This window comes from Polyodon spathula, chromosome 19 (genome assembly GCF_017654505.1).
Source record: "Polyodon spathula isolate WHYD16114869_AA chromosome 19, ASM1765450v1, whole genome shotgun sequence".
Lineage (NCBI taxonomy): Eukaryota > Metazoa > Chordata > Actinopteri > Acipenseriformes > Polyodontidae > Polyodon > Polyodon spathula.
Window position 1 is genome coordinate 33,054,949 of NC_054552.1, and position 20,648 is coordinate 33,075,596.

General features: G+C 41.5%; 1 protein-coding gene across 2 annotated transcripts; it reads right to left on the reverse strand.

The window, feature by feature from the left end:
- Positions 1-562: 562 nt before the first annotated feature.
- Positions 563-20,603, reverse strand: LOC121294660 (protein GOLM2-like). Of its 2 annotated transcripts, XM_041218617.1 has the most exons (10): positions 19,371-20,603; positions 8,421-8,475; positions 7,883-7,985; positions 7,580-7,670; positions 7,129-7,261; positions 6,443-6,526; positions 5,949-6,206; positions 5,379-5,522; positions 4,630-4,797; positions 563-2,930 (listed from the first exon to the last, which is right to left on the reverse strand). In XM_041218617.1, the coding sequence occupies exons 1-10, from the start codon at positions 19,695-19,697 to the stop codon at positions 2,854-2,856; spliced, it is 1,440 nt and encodes a 479-aa protein (XP_041074551.1). In that variant the 5' UTR covers positions 19,698-20,603; the 3' UTR covers positions 563-2,853. The 2 variants fall into 2 exon arrangements, with proteins under 2 accessions (XP_041074551.1, XP_041074552.1); XM_041218618.1 differs by lacking the exon at positions 4,630-4,797 and having other exon boundaries at positions 19,371-20,602.
- Positions 20,604-20,648: the final 45 nt, after the last annotated feature.

Sequence of the window (20,648 nt, forward strand, 5' to 3'; positions counted from 1 at the left end):
GCGCTCCCGGCGGCAGAAACAAACGCAGTTCTGGGAATGCACTTGCAAATATGCAGCGCTGTTGCCATGGTGATGTATTATGAATGATACAGCTGGCTGGATCAGGGCCGAGTGTTCCAAACCCTCCAACTTATCTAATAAAGAGCTTAAAGATGTTGTATTGAAATAACACCCTTGCCCACCTCCCTGTTGTGTACATCATGTTTTAGAAAATACCAAATTCTGTACTAGGCTACAGGTTTAAGGAGTGTTGATGGTACAGACCAAACACAAACAATAACGATTTGTGCTTCTTAAAAAAAAAAAAAAAAAAAAAAACCATTACCAGTATATTATCTTATACTATTAAATTGCTGCAGATATTTTGTTTCAATTTGTTATTGGTTGAGCCAGTGCCTCTAAACAGGCCTCTTGAGATCAATTACCACTGCTGTCACAAACAACCACTTTTAAGTGTTTAGAACGGAGCTAATCAAACTTAACTACATTAAAAGGTTCTGTTTCTCATCTTGTTTTGAAACTGGGAAAGAAAAAAAAAAAAACACACATACAACCACTTCCATTCAAGGGGGGAAAAAAAAATAACCTTTATTCAAAAAATCTTGCAAACAGCTCAGGAACATCAATCAATTCATGCAGTAGCTTTACAGTGCCAGTAATGTTGGGACAGCTTCAAATCAGACCTAAAATTCTTCTATATGTCTGGGAAAGTTACAGATATCTGGAGAACAAGTCTGTGCAAATTCATGTGCAGCAGCCAGCTCTCTACAATGAGCAATCCCTTACAATAAATATCTTTCTTGCTCTTACCGCAAATGCAATCTCTAATGCGAGTTATTTTGACAGGTTAAAAAACAGTGCACTGTACACTGTGGGCGAGTTTCCTTCTAAATGGAATAAAATATGCCTTCACATGGAATCCCAGATGAGATCTAATATTAAGGTGCATGCCATTTCTTACAAGGACTTTCCTTTCCAGTACACCCCTAGAAAAGACACTGCAGGTCACTCTAGAATTACTTCAAACCAACATCTCCACACACAAATTGATATAACTCTCTGGCTTCTCGACCCGGGAGCTGGAACTGTTTCCATGGCTTAAATAACTGTACCTCATGACACAGAATGTATAAAACCTTGAACTTTAACACAGTCATACCTGGAACTTTACTGTCATTTAGATTTCTAGGTTAACTGCCATACAAAACCAGAATCCTACACCTCCCATCACTGTGTTGTTGTTCCTGTCGCAGTGATGTGGTCAGTTTCGGGTGTAAAGCACGTATTGACAACACAATTTAGAAGCATGGGCATCCATTTTCTGAGACAGCTAAGGACACTGTTTACGGTAAGCTTAGAAGAATGGCTACTGCAGTAAATTTATTTTATTGTACTTTGTGATGGTTTAATACACTGTTTATTAACTCAATTTTTTAAACAAAACAATCAAATCAATAGGCAGATCTTGTTTACTATTCACAGTTAAAATATTAATGGTTTACACTGTAGTCCCTTTCCCTTTGTGATATCCCCCACCCAAATCCATTGCCTAATCCTATAAAAGAGAAAACAATGGTTAATTATCTAAAACTGAACAACTTCCTGCCTCTATTTACAGTCACAAACAAACATTATTTCTACACCCCAAATTTACCTTGGTATGTTAAAGCAAGAGATTCCAGACCTTCTCTCGCCCATGTCAGCTTTATTAAACTCAACGCTGGTGTCGGAGGTGTGAGGTTCACATTAGAATTTTAATTCTAATTTACTAATATTGCTGTATTTGTAAGTGCTCACCTAGCAGATGGATTTACAGATTCATATCATCGCATGCTACAGCATCCTTGCTCAGGGAAAATGCGCACCACGATCACGGCCCAAATCGTCCAGACAAAACATGTTGTTGTCTCAAAAAAGGAAACTGACCTCAGTCTTGGACTCAGCCATCAGCTGTGTATATAGAGTTCCTTGCTGTCTGTGTTCAGATGTGCTCTTCCTGGGTAAAAGCACCATGTGTGAGCGGAGCTTCGGAACAACTGTGATATGGGCAAAAGGAAGCGTTTTGACAAATGTCCGGTTTGAGAATTTCTTTTCTTCTTCTTGCAGTTTGAGAAAACACGTTCATTTTCTTGCTCTGTTCAGCAAGCGTCTTGAAATGGATACCGTGGCATCGTACAGAAAAAGAAAAGCACAATAAAGCCAACCTCCTCTTGACGTCTCTCCTGTATGTCTACACCGGCATGAAAAACAGCGCCACCATGGGATAAGATCCAAATGCCAGGTTCCATCTTTCCCCCCTCCCCCCATTAATCTAAGAGAGCAATACAGGTTCCTTAACCAGCAAACTGACAGACAAAACTCAGAAAAATGTCCTATAAAAATTAAGCATTACAAATAATTCTACAATTTTGTTTTTATAAAAACACTCGCATGAACACAAACTGGATACATTCTTACTATATTTTTTCTCCTGTTGATTTTGTTAAAGAAAACATCTCAAAATCAGAAATAATTTACATTTAAATGTATGCTCTATACTTTTGTATAGAATAACCATGGACACAGGTATTTAATCATAAACCCCAAAACATACAGAATATTCAAGAATATACAGAGGAAGTGTCAGGTCCTACACAATTTCTTCATTGACCACCACCGACAGTACAGCCTATGCTGACCTTTAAAAAAGAAAAACGGGAATCTACGCTGCCAGCCACTGCTCCATTTCAAAGCAGCATGAACTCACAGTCTCCTAAAGTTGAGACACAAAGCACCAGTGAAATAAAAGGCCAGGTACGGGTCACATTTTTTTTCTTCTCTTTCTATCTTGCAAGTAATTTTCCAGTCCCAGGTTTATAAGACGTCATTCGTTGGATGTCGTTTTCCATATTCCATAGGATTGTCCCCCTGAGCATCTCTTTCATCATCATCTAGAAAAAACAAAACAAAATATCATTTAAAAAAACAAAGAAAGTGACAAATGATTTAAAATGGAACCGATTATGGACCAAGTATTGAGATTGCTGCAAGGGTTTATATTCAGCCAGGAGACTCCTCCATTAAAATCAGAGATACACCAACTACTCCACCACAGCTACTTCCAGGATTAATCCTTGAAACACAACCACACTAGTAGCAGGCACTTGTCACCTTGCTCAACCCCTAAAGCTGAGGGCACACAAAGCCACTTTGTCAGGAACAGTGGCTTGAGACCTGGTTCCAGGAGACCAGGCAACCTAGTTTGAGGCAGCTTTGTTGTATCAAATCCCAAGTCTCCCCTAGTGTGCCATGCATTGGCCTGAAACCTAGTCTCCTGAAACCAAGTTTCAAGCCACAAAGTAGCTTCGTGTTCCCTCAGCTTAAGATTCACCATGAAGCAACTGATCCAGGCAACTGTTGAAGTTACTAGTAGTTGGTGGAATGACAGCAAACCCCATCCCAACACATGCAAAGTCTCAAACAATAGCTGAACATCAGCAGCGCAGAACATGACAGAAGTGTAGTCATCTAAACACAGTACTCATTCACTCATACTGGGACTGTTGCTGAACTATGTTTAAAACTCTAAAGCATTGTAGGATACAAATGAAATCACACAGAATTAGGTGCTGTAGTTAATAGTAGCTGATGCAACCAACACAATAAAATAGCCAGTACCGTAAAACAAAAAAGCAAGTTGGCATTCATCAACTTGTTAGAACAGTGAAACTGTATATAAAACATTTCACCTCAGGCAAATGTTCACGCAATGATATATAACAAACATATGACCAGACCATTTCAGTGGAAATGTTATCAATAATAAAATGCAGAACTGCGTGTCAGGATTGAACTCCGCAGGTGGTCAGAGTTTAGTTACTACACAACAAGTTTGTTTTTCACTCAAAGTAGTTTAAAGGATGCTGGCTTAATACCATATTTAAAACAACACAGCATGCACGTTACACATAAGACTATATTCTAGAACACAGCAGCAGCTATGAGACTACAGATATGAACAGGCAGGTATAAAAACACACACAGGGCCACAACACAAGGCGAGCTCAATGCAGGCAGTCTCAGCGGGCAGCGAGGCCAGCAACAAACGCACGCACACAGCTGGATGGAAGCATGCAGACAAGGGGCAACAGATCCACCCGAGTTATCTGCAATGTATTCATGTACTCGGCACAGAGGAACTGCATGGATTATTATTAAAGCTCAACCTGCCTTGTACTCTGTGGAATGTACAAGGCAGGGACACAGTTCTGAAGCTCCCACTCTCCCTTATTTATATATATATATATATATATATATAGAATGCAACAGAATTTGAGCTGACTTGAATGGGATCATAATAAGTGACCTACACAAAACACACACACATACAGAAAAATAAAATGTAAAAGCTGTTTTTAAATGTGCTGGTCAGAGACACAGGAACAAGGAGAGGCCTGTGGCATTACAATTCAACGAGTACCTAGTAACGGCTCTTATTGCAAGTACTGACCGAAAATAAAAATAAAACAGATCTTAAAAAAAAATAAAGTTTGCATTTTGAAGTTAGCAGCATGGAGAGGATTGGGGGGCAGATAACTCAACGGTGGATTGAGTGAGACTCAGTGGCATGGAGACAAGGCCCAAGCTCACCTTGGACGTCTTCTTCCCCACCATCACCATCCTCTTCCTCATTGTAAGCCAGCTCAGCCTGCTTGTCAGCCTCATACTCGCCCACGTTACCATCATCCCCATTATAATCTGCAAGCTTAGAGCCATGCTGCAGGTCTACAGGGGACTCGTTCTCGTCAAAGAACCGGCCTGTGAAGGCAGAGAAGTCCCCGTCAGGAACAGAGGAAAGGAAAGACAGAGATAGGAAAGTCACCCTGATCACTGCAGAGAGGACTCCTCTATGAAGCCAACACCACTGAATAGAGTGTTCAGTATCTTTAGCACCACAGCAGATAGATCTCATAGGGTTTGTAAAATCATGGGTTAGATTACTCAGAAGTTGGTTAAAGACACAGGTGGGAAACTGTTAAAAGTGCCAACAGGTGGAAGATTAAAGCAACAGGCAAAAGGGACACGCTTTTGGGCTTAATTTAAAGCATTGGCAAGCGTTTCAAAATGCAGTTTCTATTGCAAAACAAATGTCAAAAGCCACTTTGTGTCGCCATAACATAAGTTAAAAAGAAAGCACATTTTTTTCATGCCAATATAAAAAAAAACTAACTGGTCGGGCTGTTGTAACACACTGGTGCAAGTCTCCAATGGTCCTGTAAAGCTCCTTGTCTAAATAAATAACAAAGCATGTGATGCATGATCTTCGGCACCAGGAGGTGCTTCTTTTCCCTTTCACTGTCACCATCCTCAAGGTTGTGGTGAAAGGGAGCTGCTCTTACTTTGCCTGTGCTTGTGGTGCTCTCCTGCAGCAGGCTGTTGGACGTGTTCAATGGGGTTGGGCAGCACCTGGGCTTGGTTCAGTGGCAGCTGTGGGGCGATGTTCTTGGGAAGCTGCTGCTGAGGCATCATATTACTGTCAGGTGCTGCAGGTTAGAAGACCATTCGAGTTAAAACACAGCAGAGCTCTCAGAATCGTGTCTAAACACAGTTCAATTAAGAAATAGTACATTTGCTCTGCTACTGCCAGAGTCATTAACCAAGTCCAAGCTGTTTAATAGTTATTCCGAGGAGATATTTGAATACCTGCTTGTGGATCTCAACTCCTACCTAAAAGCACAAAAACACAACCTCACTTTGACTGTGAAAATAAAGCCCAAGAGATAACACAGCAGAGATCTCTGTATTGGGATTGCCAATGGAATCAGAACAGCTTTTGCTGTTAAATAATTCCTCGTTCCCTATAGAATACAGGTCAGTCCTGTACAAAATTCCTGATTATAGGTCTTGAAATATATATATGTCAAACAGATGGATGCTAGACTGCCCAGCCCAGCCCAGCGGTTTTGTACCTTCCTGTTGTTTGGGTTGCTCTCCCAGCTCCTCGTTGAGCTTCTCGTTCCCAGGGATAGTGTTCTGCAGGTTCTGCAGGTGCAGCAGGTTGGGTCTGCCTGCATCGAGATGCACCTGGTTTGGTTCGAGCTGCTCAGCTGGGTTGTCTTCCTGAGCGAGTGCGAGAGGGATCTTCCGAACCCCCCCCAGCGATCTGACTGCCAACGAGGGGGGGCTGGTGTCCTTTTTAATGAGTGTAACAGCAGGCTTCTTCAGGTCTGTAGACAAAGAAATAAATACAACCAATCAACCTGATTTAAACTAGTACTACACTACTCTCTGGCGATGCATTAGGTCTAAATGAATGTGCTTCTATACAACGGGTTGTAGCTGGAGTGTACTGTACACGTGAGCTCCCTTGTTCTGTTTTTAATTTTGTACAACGCTCTGGGGTGCCAGGGAGTGAAGGGCGCTATATAAAATGTATTTGTATTGCATTGTAAAAGTTACTTACTGAAAAGTGTATCCTCAACTTTCCCAACTTCATTGTCCTCTATCCCTGGCATGCCAGCATCTCCCCCGGGCTTCACCGAATCACCTGGAGAGAGGAGGAGTACTGTTCCATCAGCAGGTCATATTCATTAAATACGGTGTGTGTGTGTTCTGGGGATGTGCTAGCTTATTGATAATCTGATTTTATGTGTGTTAGTGTGTGGACAACAAAAGAAAACCAAAAAATAAATAAAATAAATTCTAGCAGATCTATAAAAGCTATTTACACCATATCATCAGTTCTCAAATGACATATATTCTCATTACACTCAGTACAGACACAAGCCCCCAATCAATTAATATCAGACACTGTAAAAGGATGATCTGTAGAGACAGTGCAGCAGGGGACGCTGCTGTACAGATACAAAGGGACTCCTGCATTCACTCCGTCTCCAGTAAAATCTATACTGGAGTTCACCAAGTCAAGCGCATCGAGAATCCAAACAGACAAATAAATAGAATCCTTATCAAAAGGATAAACTACAGATGTGCATGAACTGCTACACAGTCATGCGAAAACAAAGCATCCCTGAAGGGGTTATAACCAGTGCTATAGAACATTACTGGCATCTTCTTAACAGAACAATCTCTGCCATGTTCACATTTAAAAGACATAACACTTAACATATATATTAAAAAATCCCTCACCATCTTTTCCTTCCTTACTGTCCAGTTTGTGGGTGCTGTCTTGTTTTTCCAAGTCCTTTCCTGCAGGCTTCACATCGCCAGCATTGTTGACTGCAGATTTATCTTCTTTTACATCACTTTCAATGAATTTCAGCTGCAGAATAAATAACTTAATTAATTAGTTAAATTAATAAAATCAGCACAGTGGCGGAACAGTTCACAATTTAGCTTACCCTGTGTCAAATTTTAATCTACCAATTACAGTTGTGCAGAAATGAATAGTTGGCCAGTGGAAATTTTTGCAGCAATGCACCCATTAAAACTTTTGAAATCCGGTGGTTCCTCCAGTCAGTACGGAGCGTCTGAGTTGTACAAAACTCGAGATTAAAAATGCAGCTAAACCATACATGGGAATCTCTGCAGTCTGTAGCTGGGAGAGGCAGTTTTCAAGAGCATGCAACCACATCACTACCTGTTTCAGCTCAGCAACTTCCTGGGTGAGTTTCTTAATGGTCTCCTCGTACTGCTCTTTCAGCTCTGCTATCTGCTGGCCACACTTTAGACTGAAATTACAAACAGAGACACAACACTGCAAAATGTGCAAATTGTACAAAGGCTGAGCCACAGAAACTTGTTTAGAAATTGGCTGCAGCACTTACAGTTGTACAGGAACAGTGAAAATCATCCAGCTGTATACGGGATTGTTAAACTAAAACCTTTCTCAGAGGCTCAGGATCTCTGATATATAAGCGCCGATTGTGGCGAGTGCACTTACTTCTCGTAAGCCATCTTCTTCTCCAGGGAGGAGCTGTTCCTCTTGTACTCATTGATCTGGTCCTCCTGTTTCACAAACTCCTGACGCAGTTCAGTCAGCTGCTCTGGAAACACACAAACACAAGAGCACTTATTTTTTGCTTCTCGTTTTCAATCCCTTTTTGAGAGGAATAACTCCCTACAGATTTCAATCGCAGCACCTTGGCTTTATCTGCTTGCTCGTTTCAATGATGGGATTGACTGGTTGTGTGGAGGGAGGGAGCACCAGTGTTCCTTTAAAGAGAAACACTGGAAGGAAGCCCCTTCTTATAAACCACAGCGCAATTATGCCATTCAGCCACCAGGTGGAGGTCTAGGTTAAAAATCTATTTGATTCAAAAGTAAACACCACTATCTCAAAAGTGGAAAGACTTTTTGCACATCTCCAGTAAATGGAACAGCCTTCCCTTATGTTTGGTCATAGCTTATACGTATATAAACTGTACTACATGCTTCTGAATGCTACATTGTGAATACCAGGGGTATGAGGAGTCTCTTACCTTGGAAATGACGAGTCTCAGCCTGCTGATCAGAAGCATCGTTCAGTAGCTTCATCTGAGAGAAAAAAAACACATTAACAGTCTATTCAAAAAAAGTGCTGCTTAATTCTTCACACTTTGATGGATGGGAGGAAATACAACTCCAAACAGCAATGGGATTAAAAATACATACCTTCATAAAAGACATTGTTAAATGAAAAGGTATTGTGTGCCAAAAATATATATTTCTACAGTGCGTTTCCCTCCTTTGCTTATAAAGTAATTTGGTGGGTTTTTTAGCGTGTTCATTTTTCAAATATTTGTCGATTTTGTAAGAATATCTGAACATGAAGAATACATGTTGGATCTGACTTTACACCATCAGGGTTGAAGTCAATGTCATTCCCAACTGGGAATTGAAATTGAAAAAAACAGAATTGACCCCAACCCAGCACGCCACACAGGTAAACCCCGTCTCTCCAGCACGCCACACAGGTAAACCCCGTCTCTCCAGCACGCCACACAGGTAAACCCCGTCTCTCCAGCACGCCACACAGGTAAACCCCGTCTCTCCAGCACGCCACACAGGTAAACCCCGTCTCTCCAGCACGCCACACAGGTAAACCCCGTCTCTCCAGCACGCCACACAGGTAAACCCCGTCTCTCCAGCACGCCACACAGGTAAACCCCATCTCTCCAGCACGCCACACAGGTAAACCCACAGGTCTCTCCAGCACGCCACACAGGTAAACCCCGTCTCTCCAGCACGCCACACAGGTAAACCCCGTCTCTCCAGCACGCCACACAGGTAAAGTGTGGTGTCAGCAGGTCGCCAAACTTTCTTGCTAGCAAATTTTTGTTAAAGACAATTTAAATTTATTTGGGGCAACAGTAATCAGTCATTAGCCACATTGTTTTTCATCGGTGTAACACAATACACAAAATATATAGGTATATATATGTATATATATACATATGTATGTAATATATATAATATAATATATATATATATATATATATATATATATATATATATATATATATATATTATATATATATTTTTATTAATATTTCTTTGAATTTTGAAAACAGAAATATCAGTCTAAGTTGGTCCCGCGGACTACAATGTATCTATTATTAGGCTGGAAAGCAATTGTCAGAAACACACCGAGGAAGAGAAGGACAATGAAAGACATTGAAAGCACACAGTGTCGCTAAAAACAGAATGTGCATCTTACCACCTGCTAGCCCAGCCAGAAGGACAGAGTTTATACATTGCATTTGATTGTTTCTTAGCAACCTATACTGGGAACAGGGGAAGGACAGAATGTCTTCAACGGGAGTGCGTAACACACAGGTTCTCAGTGGTTCTCCGATTCTGTCTTCCACTGAGAACCTGTGTGTTACACACTCCTGTAAAAGTGGACTGAAGGGTCATTACTTATCATCAAGACTGACCTTTAAAAGATGGGCACATTTTGCAAACAGATGCAGAAAGATCAGATTTGGGGTTAATTAGGAATGGGGACATAATAACATTGTCAGATTCAGTATTATATATATTTTTTTTAATTAAGATTGCTTTATACAGTAATTTTCATGACGGATGAGTAACAGAATGAGCAAAAGGACCCAGATGTGTATCAACCACACTGCTACTAAGCAGCTCAACTACACTACTGCATTAGACAGCAGCTTTCCATGCAGCAACATTCGCAGCTCACTAACACCCAACACAGTTCTGTTTCTTTTCTGTGTCTTGTGCAAATGCCACTAATAAAAGCAGAACAGAAAATTCAATCAGCAAGATGAAAGCAGCAGCAAACTGTGCCATACGCAGCAGCTTCCAAAATGATTTAAGCCCCAGTTCGCTGCAGGATGTATTTAATGTCTCGATGTGTACCAGACTGCACACAGCACACTCTGACCTACAGATGGGAGCCAAGAGAAAATGAATGACTAACCTACAGTACTACGGCCACAGGAAGAGCGCTATGAAATATGACAGAGCTCTTGCACTGCTTACACTCAGCCACCCAGCATACAGTACTTTTACAGGAACAATTTAAAGTCCTCCAGCAGTGTGACCTGGCTTGGAGACAGACCTGCCCTACCCATCTGAAATCCTTTTTTCGTATTGCCTCACACTAGCCCTGGCACTGTGGCTCTGTGTTTTTCTACCTTGCAAGCTACAGTAGAGGGTAGCGGGATGGGGTTGCAAACGTAATGAGTCCTTTGTGTTTAGTATGCCAGGCAGGTTCGCAGTACGACTCACAACCTGGAAAAGAAGGACCTGCAATAGGTTATAAAACACAACGATCATAAAGGAGATACAGTAAAAAAAAAAAAAAAAAACCCTGCTTTTTATGGGAAAACAAAACAGCGCATTTTGAAGGTGAAGCTCAGGCTATAAAACAATGATTCTTCTATTGTAGCACGGCAGCATTACAGTGCATCTACTCCCTTGTGCCACCTAGATGAAGACAATTAGAAATCACAGGGAAGTGATTTACATGAAAGACCCAAGGAAAAAACTGCTAGCAACTACAGCAGTAGCATTATGCCTGCAGATACAGAAAGTAATAGCAATCCCCAGTGTGGGCAGGATGGGTGCCGTACTGGCAGTGGTCTTGAAAGACAATTTAATGAATCCAGTCAGCGCCTGGCACAACAAGAACTCCTGTCCTCAGCAGCACTGCTTGAAACGGCAGAAGCATACTTAATCAAAATAGCAGAGCACTCAATGCCACTTTTCACAGTACCAGGCGAAAATAAAATGTTAGTTTACACCCTGATTAAACAATTTAAAATGTCAAATAAATAATACAATTCAAATTGTTCCATTAAATTTACTTGTAAGCCTACCCTTCAGTCACCTGATTTGACAGTCTGTATCGTATTCCATTTCACTACTTGTTTGTATTTTAGAACACGGTTTTCTAAACGAAATGTGAATTAGTTCAGTCAGTGCAGAAATGTCAGTCTACAGTAATGGGTGTATGGCATTTCATTTTGCTTTAAAAAAAAAAAAAAAAAAAAAAAAAACCACCAACAACCCAGCCACACCTTAACTGCCTAAAAAAAACAAACTAAAACTTCTTGAGATGAGGAAATCTGACACGTACACAAGTTCTTTCAAAATTAGGAATACAATCGTTTCCTTGTCTTCTCGTTTTGAAGGTCAAATCAGAGTGCTGCCCTTAAACAGCCAGTCCTCTGTAAGAAGAGATGGATGCTTTGAGAAATCAGTTTGCAGCCCTCAATGAAAGCGTTATGATCCATTAAATGTCACACATCCATTAGATGGAAGCTCTACAATTAAGACAACATTGCCAACTTCCCCTCTCTGCACTAACACCAGGGCTTCTATTATAACCTTCTTATTTACATCCATGAGGTGCACTGCTCAATAAAAAGTTCAGAACTGTTCTTAAAGGACAAACACTAACGGTACTTAGTATTAAAGTTTATGAAAAGAAAGTCATTTTTCACTGAACTGTACCCCGCAGGCTTTTTTTTTTTTCACTCAGAATTACATTCCCATTCGAGCACTGCCTGAATCTTACTGCTTGTAATTCAAATTCAATTTACAACGACGAGGCATCAAACAATTGCTGCAGACTCTGGATGTCTTCAGTGTTATTGGAAACTATGATTAAAGCTCAAATTGACTGCATTCACAGCACAGATCACAATCAAAACATTCTTGAAACGGGAAAGAAACAGTTTTGTGTTACCATGCCTCACTGTGAAACACCGAATTAGATACTGATCCTGCAGTCCAGATGATTTTCATCAGTATAAATTACATACAGACCCAGGCTTTCAGGGATAGTTTCTGGAATATTATAGACTGTTCGTAGTGTTGCACTGAGAAATCGCTCGGGTCTGGTTCAGCAAGCCATCATCAACAATGAGGAATGCTCTGCACAGAGCAGTTAACCCAGGACTCCATTAACCTTTTCCTGTTTTCCAACACCTTGACTGGGAGAGAAAAGCAAGTTCACTTGTGGAACGAGAAAGGTGGCCTTCAACGTGAATGCACAATATATTAGACTGATAGTGTGTTCTGCTGCTAATCACAGTACGATGGAAGGGAGCTTCATAATAAATCACAGTGACAGAGCTACATGTCTTCTAGGGCCAGCTTCATCATGCGGTATGGACAGAACATCCTGATACATAGCTAGATTATATATGAGAAACAAAGAGAGGGCATAGTGCATAGCCTCACTGGAACGTTTTCAGCACTTAACAAAAATGCATTCCGCATACCAACTCAAAAAACAAACTGTGGCAGAGCAGGGCTCTGCCCTTAGAAATACTGGCAGGGATGGAGTTAAATTCTCCTCCCTGCCCAGGTTGATTGCCTCAGGTGGGAGCAATCAACTAATGTAATTATTCAATTATCATTTAGCCACCTGGCATAAAAGGAGGCCTCAGCCTCCCAGTAAGGAGGAGGGAGCTGAGGAAGCAGGTTGGTGGTTTTTTTGTGTGTGATTTTTGAATTTTGATAAATCCAGTGAAGGCATTGCCCAGCCTGGAAATTGTTATTTTTGTTAGTCTTGCTTTTTGTCTTTCTTTTTGTTAACTTTCAAGAAAACACACACTTGACTAGTCAAATGCACTGTGCTTCAGCAGATCAGGGAGGTGTGGTCCTACTAAACTATACATACTTTAAATATGTAAATACGGCGCTCCCGAGTGGTGCCTCTAGTAAAGGTGCTCGGCGTACTATGGCCTGGAGATCGCAGGTTCAAATCCAGACTATGTCATTGCCGACCATGACTGGGGGTTCCTAGGGGGTGGCGCACAATTGGCCGAGCGCTGTCCGGGTAGGTAGGGCTTAGGTCGGCAGGGCAATCCACGGTTCATCGCGACCCGGCGACCCCTGTGGCTGATTGGTTCCACTAAAGACCCGCAGGCACCCTTTCAGATCTGTGTTGTCCTCCTGCGCTATGGGTCTGGTGGCTTTGTTGTGGATCCGCAGTGTGAAAAATGACGGATTGTCATGTTTTGGAGGACAAGTGTGTCAGCCTCCGTCTCACCAAGTCGCCGGGGGGTTGCAGCGGTGAACTGGGATAAAAATAATAAATTGGGTATTTCAAATTGGGGTAAAAACCATTGGCGACAACTACATTTTTATTTATTTTTTTAAATATCCAGGCACAGGTGTTACTGGTCTGTACAATGAATGCTGTGCTTGTGTTACTTGTCTGCGCTCATCACTGCTGACACTGCATGGGGCTAATTGCCAGGTAGCCATCATCCATTTCCAGCAGCACCAGACGTCCCAAAGGCTAATCCCTGCAGATCAAGAACTTAAAACTGACATGTCAGGCCAGTTCCAGTTCCAGTCTGAGGTTCACATTTTCTTTTAATATGTGATCCAAACTGTGCAGCCCCTCCTAGGTCTCAGTGCTGACCCTACCAGCCTCACTTTTCTTACAACCCCATTCCTGTTGGGTGCTGGTTGAGTTTGCTCCATACTGCACTTCTCTTCATATTGTGGAGGTGTGTGGTGTCATTTATCCCAATGCATTTAAAAAAAAAAAAAAAACTCCAGTGAAAAGGAAAGAAAAAAGAGGCTACATTTGAATTCAAAACAACAAAAACAACTACTGTAACCCAGCCTTCTCACAACCTGGACATGAATAGATGTGATCCGCGTTGCAAAAAGAGAAATTCTTTCACCTCTCTGCTACACCATCAGTAGCAGCTGCTTATTAACTTTGCTTTTCTGTGGCAGTGAATACAATTACAGCATGCAATCGGTTGTCAAGGCTGAATTTAGCAGGAAACAAATTAAATTAAATAAAACAAGGAGTGTGCATTAGGATTACGATTCTCCAAGGCAGTTGACACATGTTTCCATTGAAACACAAATGAAGAGTTTCAATTGAACCCCTCCCTCTCCAGTCTTTTTGGATCTGGCACCGATTGTGTTTGTCCAAAAATCAGCACCAATAAAAATTAAGGAGCATAAAACACAACATTAGAAACTATATGATGGATCCGAAACACAACCCTACAGCAGAGCGCTTTCATTACCTAGTGCCTTGAAAAGGAGAGATCAACATTCAAATAAATCCAAAGTGTTGACATGACAGAGGAGTGGAGTAATAGTACTTCTACACTGCGCTTTGACATCAATCCTGGGCTTAATCAATACCTCTATTACCATCCCTGCTCACGAACTCACATTTCCAAGCACTTGTAAACCAACATGACCCTTACCTCTGGCAAACACATTTCTCTTCAGTACTAGATGAGAACACTGCTCATAAATCCAACGTCAAGCGCTCAAGATCATTTACGTTTCACAGTGTTTTTCCTAAATCGATCAAACGAAAGCTTTGTGCAATGACTGACTGTTGCTTTATTTGATTAGCATTGTCCCACAACCTTGTTTAATTTGATTTAGTTTATCTTTGCATACTCACACACACACACACATAAATATCTGTATATTCCCCCCCCTCCCCCATATCCTTAAAGGTCAGCTCTGCGTGTGATTTGTGCTCCGTATACACTTGGAGGCTTAAGGACAGCTTGGCAGACCTGAGCTTGTCTTAACAACATCTTCCGGTGAGAACTGCTAACCTGCGCTATATCGAGAACACTGGAGAAAAAAGCATGCTTTAGCAATACTGCCTCCTTGTTAAATGACAATTCAAATACCTTTTAAACAAGAACTCAAATGCTGTGTCACCACAATGTGTTTTGAAAACAAACAGACTAATTAAACCCCCTATAAATGGTTGTTTATTTTTGGTTTAACACAGTTGGGACAAGCTAGCACTTTCTAGGGAGAAAAAAAAAAAGTAAATGTGCCAATAACAATTTGCAGATTAAACAGTTTTGAAAACTTAGTCTACATGTTTCGTCCCCATTCTGTAGAAGCTACTGTAGAAACAGCTAGGAAAAACAAATGCCTTAACTGGAATAGAGTGTCAGCTACCATGCCTTAACAGGAGGCACAAAGTACAATGTAAACATCAACGCCTTTTAAACAAGGGTGTGTGAGAGACGCCAGAACAATGTGAGACACATCCTTATTTGCACCGAATAGGGAAAGTGCTTGCTCATTGTGTGTGCTTTTAACCTAGCTCAGGAGCTGCTCTTCTGCTCCAGCTGCCAGCCTTCCACACGTGTAACACAGGCTAGATCAGCCGCAGTGTCTAAGAGACAGCGCTATCTAGTGATGTGCCACTGTGGATCTGGTTTAGTTTCTCTGGCAGCACACCGCTGTTCTCTAGATGCTGCTGACACTTCTTGAAGCCGCTCGGAAGATCTGGCTAACATTCTATCTGTGCAATGCATCCAACACTGAAGAGCTGCTCCTCAACTCAATCACAGCGCCTCATGAACAAATAGCCTCTTTCTCTTTTTATTGCCGTGGGCAGTAGAAACACGTTCGTGACAATGCTCAGTTAGATTAAAGCCTGGACTGGCTCAAGCAGCTCTGTTTACTTGTATCAATACCGTCTCTGTGGTTTGGGACCTGTGTGAATGCCCAATATGCTGTGTTACAGCACAGTAGCTGTGGTGTAAAAACCTTTAACGTGACTCATACAGTAGCAGGTGAAATTGTATTGGATCTGTATTGTTCTGCGATTTCTAATCTTCCTCGACTTTTGTACAGTAACCCGCAGTGTTGCGAGTGTCACTGTTCAGACCATGCGATTTCAAAATGCAAATAAGAAGGTTTTAACCAGGACTATGGAAACACTCAATACAAAAGGATGCTTCTGCAGTTCAGCTCGACAGCAAGTGGTTCTTTTACACAATCTGTCCGACAGCCCATTCTCAATTGTTTCTTAAAACTCCTGTCTTTCAAAACACGGTCAATGCCAGCAGAGGTAAAATGGCAGAGATGAAAGTGGCAGCCTGTGATAAGAGAACACCTTCTGAATGTGAAAACACTGGAGCAGCCAAAAGACCCGTCAGCTTCTTCATTTCCAGGAGAAGCAACCCATGAGAAAGTCTAGGCGCTATTGCCACCAAAACAGACAAGCGGATTCCGGTACAGCGTGTTTGAACACAAACTGATTCAACTTCTTCACACAGACATAATGAAAAGAAGAAAAATACAATCTACCATTATTAAAAGCAATAACTCATTTGATATCATGGACAATAAGTAGAAACGTACCTTAAACTTCAATTAAAAACACACTACATAAATACAGTATACGACTAACCAATGATAATTGGTTTCTTTTGTTTTTTTAAAACAACTTGTTGTATAATACAGAGTAAGAAGTTTTATAACAGTTTTACTTATGACTGTGGGTAGAATACCATCCCTATGCTAAACTGTGTATATTCCAACACTGGATAGATGCAGATATTTCATACTTTATGGGGAAGCAAACAATAGCATTTCTTTAAAAGAAAAAGTGAATAACATGTTCCTTTTACTAAAGCAAAACTTGCCATTAGGTTTTAAACAGACAAAAGGTGACATTCTGTGTAGGTGGCTGTTATACAGCCATATTGACCAGAAAGCTGCAGAACCAACTGACCTTCTAACAGTTTCACAGGCCCTGCTCCATGGCACACACTGCGATACGCATGCGATATGCTAAAGAAAACGCAGTACGTAAACCTGTCAGAGAGTAACACACGTGGAAGCACTTACCATTTTCAAACATTTACGTGGAAACTAATGAATGCATGTTTGATGAGCAGCTCATATTTTCTTAGTGCCCTACCCAAGGTAATCGAAAATGATTCACTAGGTGCTACTTGTTTTTCACCTGTTGAGGGAATTCAGTGCACAGAACAATGGAGTGTATACAGCAGACCGTAACCTTGATAATGCTCACTGCATATATTAACACACGACTTAGAAATGATCTAAATACAAAGTCACAGGGAGTAGCTGCTCCTGTGTCCTCAGCCGCAGTGTCAGTGCTAGGTGAGGCGCGTGTATAATCATCCTCACAAGCACACTGTGAATTGTTGACTCCGAGAGAATCCATTCTTGGACTGCATGTGAAAAGGGAACCCTCACAAGAGCTGAGGAAGGGGCGTCGCCTGCTGCACTAAAAGCACTTTAGCCACAGCCAGCAAGCAATTTACAACTTCACATCTAAGAATCTTTTAAGAGGTGTGCGCAGGTCTGTCTCTCAGCGTGCAGAGAGTTCATGAGCACATGCCTCATCTAAAACAATTACATACTGATGGAACTGGGACTTGAAAGTTATCGCTCATCAAGCCGCTCTCTTATTGTTGTAGGGTACAGTACATTAGCTGCAGAAGAACTAAAGCTATACAGTAAGCATGTCAAACTCTGATGCAACATCAAATGTATTGAGCACCTGAGCTTCAGATCTCCTGGTACTCTTCTGCTAGTCTCAACAAATAAGGAACAGTAATTAAACATGTGACAGATCATCATCTTAACCAATCATCTGGTTACCATAGCTACTGTACACAGAACTGCAGCATACCTGTTAAATGACTTTTAAATCCAGGACAAGTAATAATAAACCAACATACCGCAGCCAACAGAAGAAACTGTGAATCATAAATACAAAAGCTACCACACAAAGGACATGCCCCCCCTCCCAGACACTAAGCCATTTAAAACAGAGTTTTCTACTGCTTTTACAAGACGTGACAGACCGACACAAGAGACAATTAAAGCTCCACTTTCCAACAATTCTAGACAAGAATCTTCCTAGTTTAATGTGAAGACCTTGGTGCCTAGATTGATTGCATTTCACAAAAGGTACTTTATCAGCTGCAAGGACATAAGCTTCCTTCCTATTTGAAACATGCTTTAGCACAAACATGCCGCTACTGCCTGTGGCAAAAAAAAAAAAAAAGTTATGATTGAATGACTGGCTCTGTTACAGCTCAGGATGCACATGCGAAGAGACTGCAAGAACTTTCTGAAACATGTCAATTAAGAATCCTGTGTGCACACTGTGTTAATCTCTATATAAAAAGGATTTATTAGACCCAAGGAATGCATGTGCAGGGATGGTAAAAGCTCCCAATACAAAGCACTTTGATCCATTCCAGGTTTTACTGCATGTTAATAAAACACATCTGAGCTTGTCACCTTTACACTGTGGATCATGAAGCTCAATGGAATGGCTCAGAATCCATTGCAATGGGAGTCTTACTGCAGTCCCTGATTAGATAGCACTCATCACCAGTGCTGGTCCGGACTGAATGGAAAGGTTTGGAAAAAGAAAAAGTGAGGTGCTTAATAACTGAAGATGCTGTGTGAGAAACACGGATTCTCCAGTCTTCAAGTACAGTAGCGTCACACCGGAGACAGTTTACACCTGCAGCAGTTAAAACCTGTTTACACTACCGGAACCTATTTATACTAAAGCGGCTGTACTATGAGCAGAGTTCAACTGTGGGTAATGTAGCACTGCCACTAGCACTGTTCCAAATAAAAAAAAAACAATTGGGTCACTTGTTGTAACATGAAACTACACTACTTTTGTAAGCAAAGCAAAAACCTGGAATCAAACCATTACAGTACAATTAAAAAACAAATACTGAAACGCTCAAATGCATCCACCATGCCTGACTGCCTGAACATCCAGCCCACAAATTACAGAGCAAGGACCCCTCCCTGGGGTGTCTCTCTTTAAATATAGACAAGAACTGAAGACAAGAGACATCTGCAATTGAAAGGTGGTGATTGATGATCAATGCACATCATGTCATTCTGTCAATACAGCACCAGTAGGACTGGCAACCCAGGCAAGAAGAGATAGACTTTGAGATTCAGCTTGGAAAAAGGGAAAATTGGAAAAATTCACCTTGAACAGAACATGCATACTGATCACATCTATCACGTTAAATGCTAGTTTGATGATATGTATTTTTGTGGGGCGGTCAGTCGTTCAAATGAGGAGGTGGCGGGGAGGCTTTATGAAAAACAACAATCCCTCTGTACAAACAGAACAGGGTTTCACAAATTATCAATTTAATGTCTACCTTGTCATCCGTGCATTTCTTGACAAGGGCATCTTTCGCCTGCAGCTTTGCCTCCAGGGAAATGTAATCGCTGTCTTTCTGGTCGATCTGCTTCTTATGCGTGTCCACCTGCACCATCAGCTCCGAGTTGCGCTTCTCCAGCCGGCCCCGGGCGGTTTCCGTGCGCGTCACCTGCACCTGCACCTCGGCCAGCTCCTCCTGAACCCGGGAGTGCTTGTTCAGGAGGTTCCAGTAATTAAACGACAGGAGGGCGATGACCACGAGGAGGGCGACGAGGATGAAGGAAGGCAGGCGACCCCCCCTCCGGTTAGCTCCGAACCCAACCATTGGGAAACCCGACCGACAACAACCACGAAATCCAAACAGAACTGGGCGAGGTTGCCTGGGTGCGCTAATTATAATTATAAAATACGTGTGATTCGAGATTTTAATTCAGTCGGACTACGCTTCTGATTTTAGATTAATTCAACCTGCCGAGAATGTAAACAACTAAACCCTTGTCCCAGTACTAATTGAAACAGATCGGGTTTTTATCAAAACTCTCTGTTCTCAGAATAATATTACTGCTGCGACCACAATCCCAACACGCGATTCTGCGGGATTTCAAGATTACCGTAGTTAATAGCACAATAAAACGAAGATCGGGAAGATTTAATTTGTTGGGAGTTAAAAAAAAAATAAAGTCCTTGAGACTGATTTTTAAAAAAAAACAAAAGATAATAACCAAAGGGGTGTACCCAACGCTCGCAAGATTAAATGTTGATTTCCGATTGAAAAAAAAACAAACAAAACAAAAACGGTAAAAACAAACCTCTATACCTTATTATTATTATTATTATTATTATTACATTTTTAACTGTTTGTATACTGATTTTCGTCTTATCGTGCTTACACCTCGCTTGCTCACCTTTTATTTGTTAAGCATTGCACTGTGAAGTGTGTAGAAATGACGGATATGGAGCGGTATGAGCACAGTGTGATCAATCACCCTATCGATCTCCTCGGTGCATTTTTCTGTATAATTCAGACTCGAGTTCGTTGTGCTCGACAGTCCTTCCTCTGCTGCTCAATGAACGGCTATCGTATTTAAAGCAACCCGCTGAGAATGCTAATAACAAAGTAATGATTTGTAACGCTCTCGTCTGAGCTCTTATTTCTAATTTCGCAGCGTTTTCTAATCAGCTGCCGCAGTGAAAGCTTGACAACAGGAGTCACAACTGACACTGCTGTGTGTCAACCAGAAGGAAATGACAGGGGGCTTCGCCAATCAAGGACCTC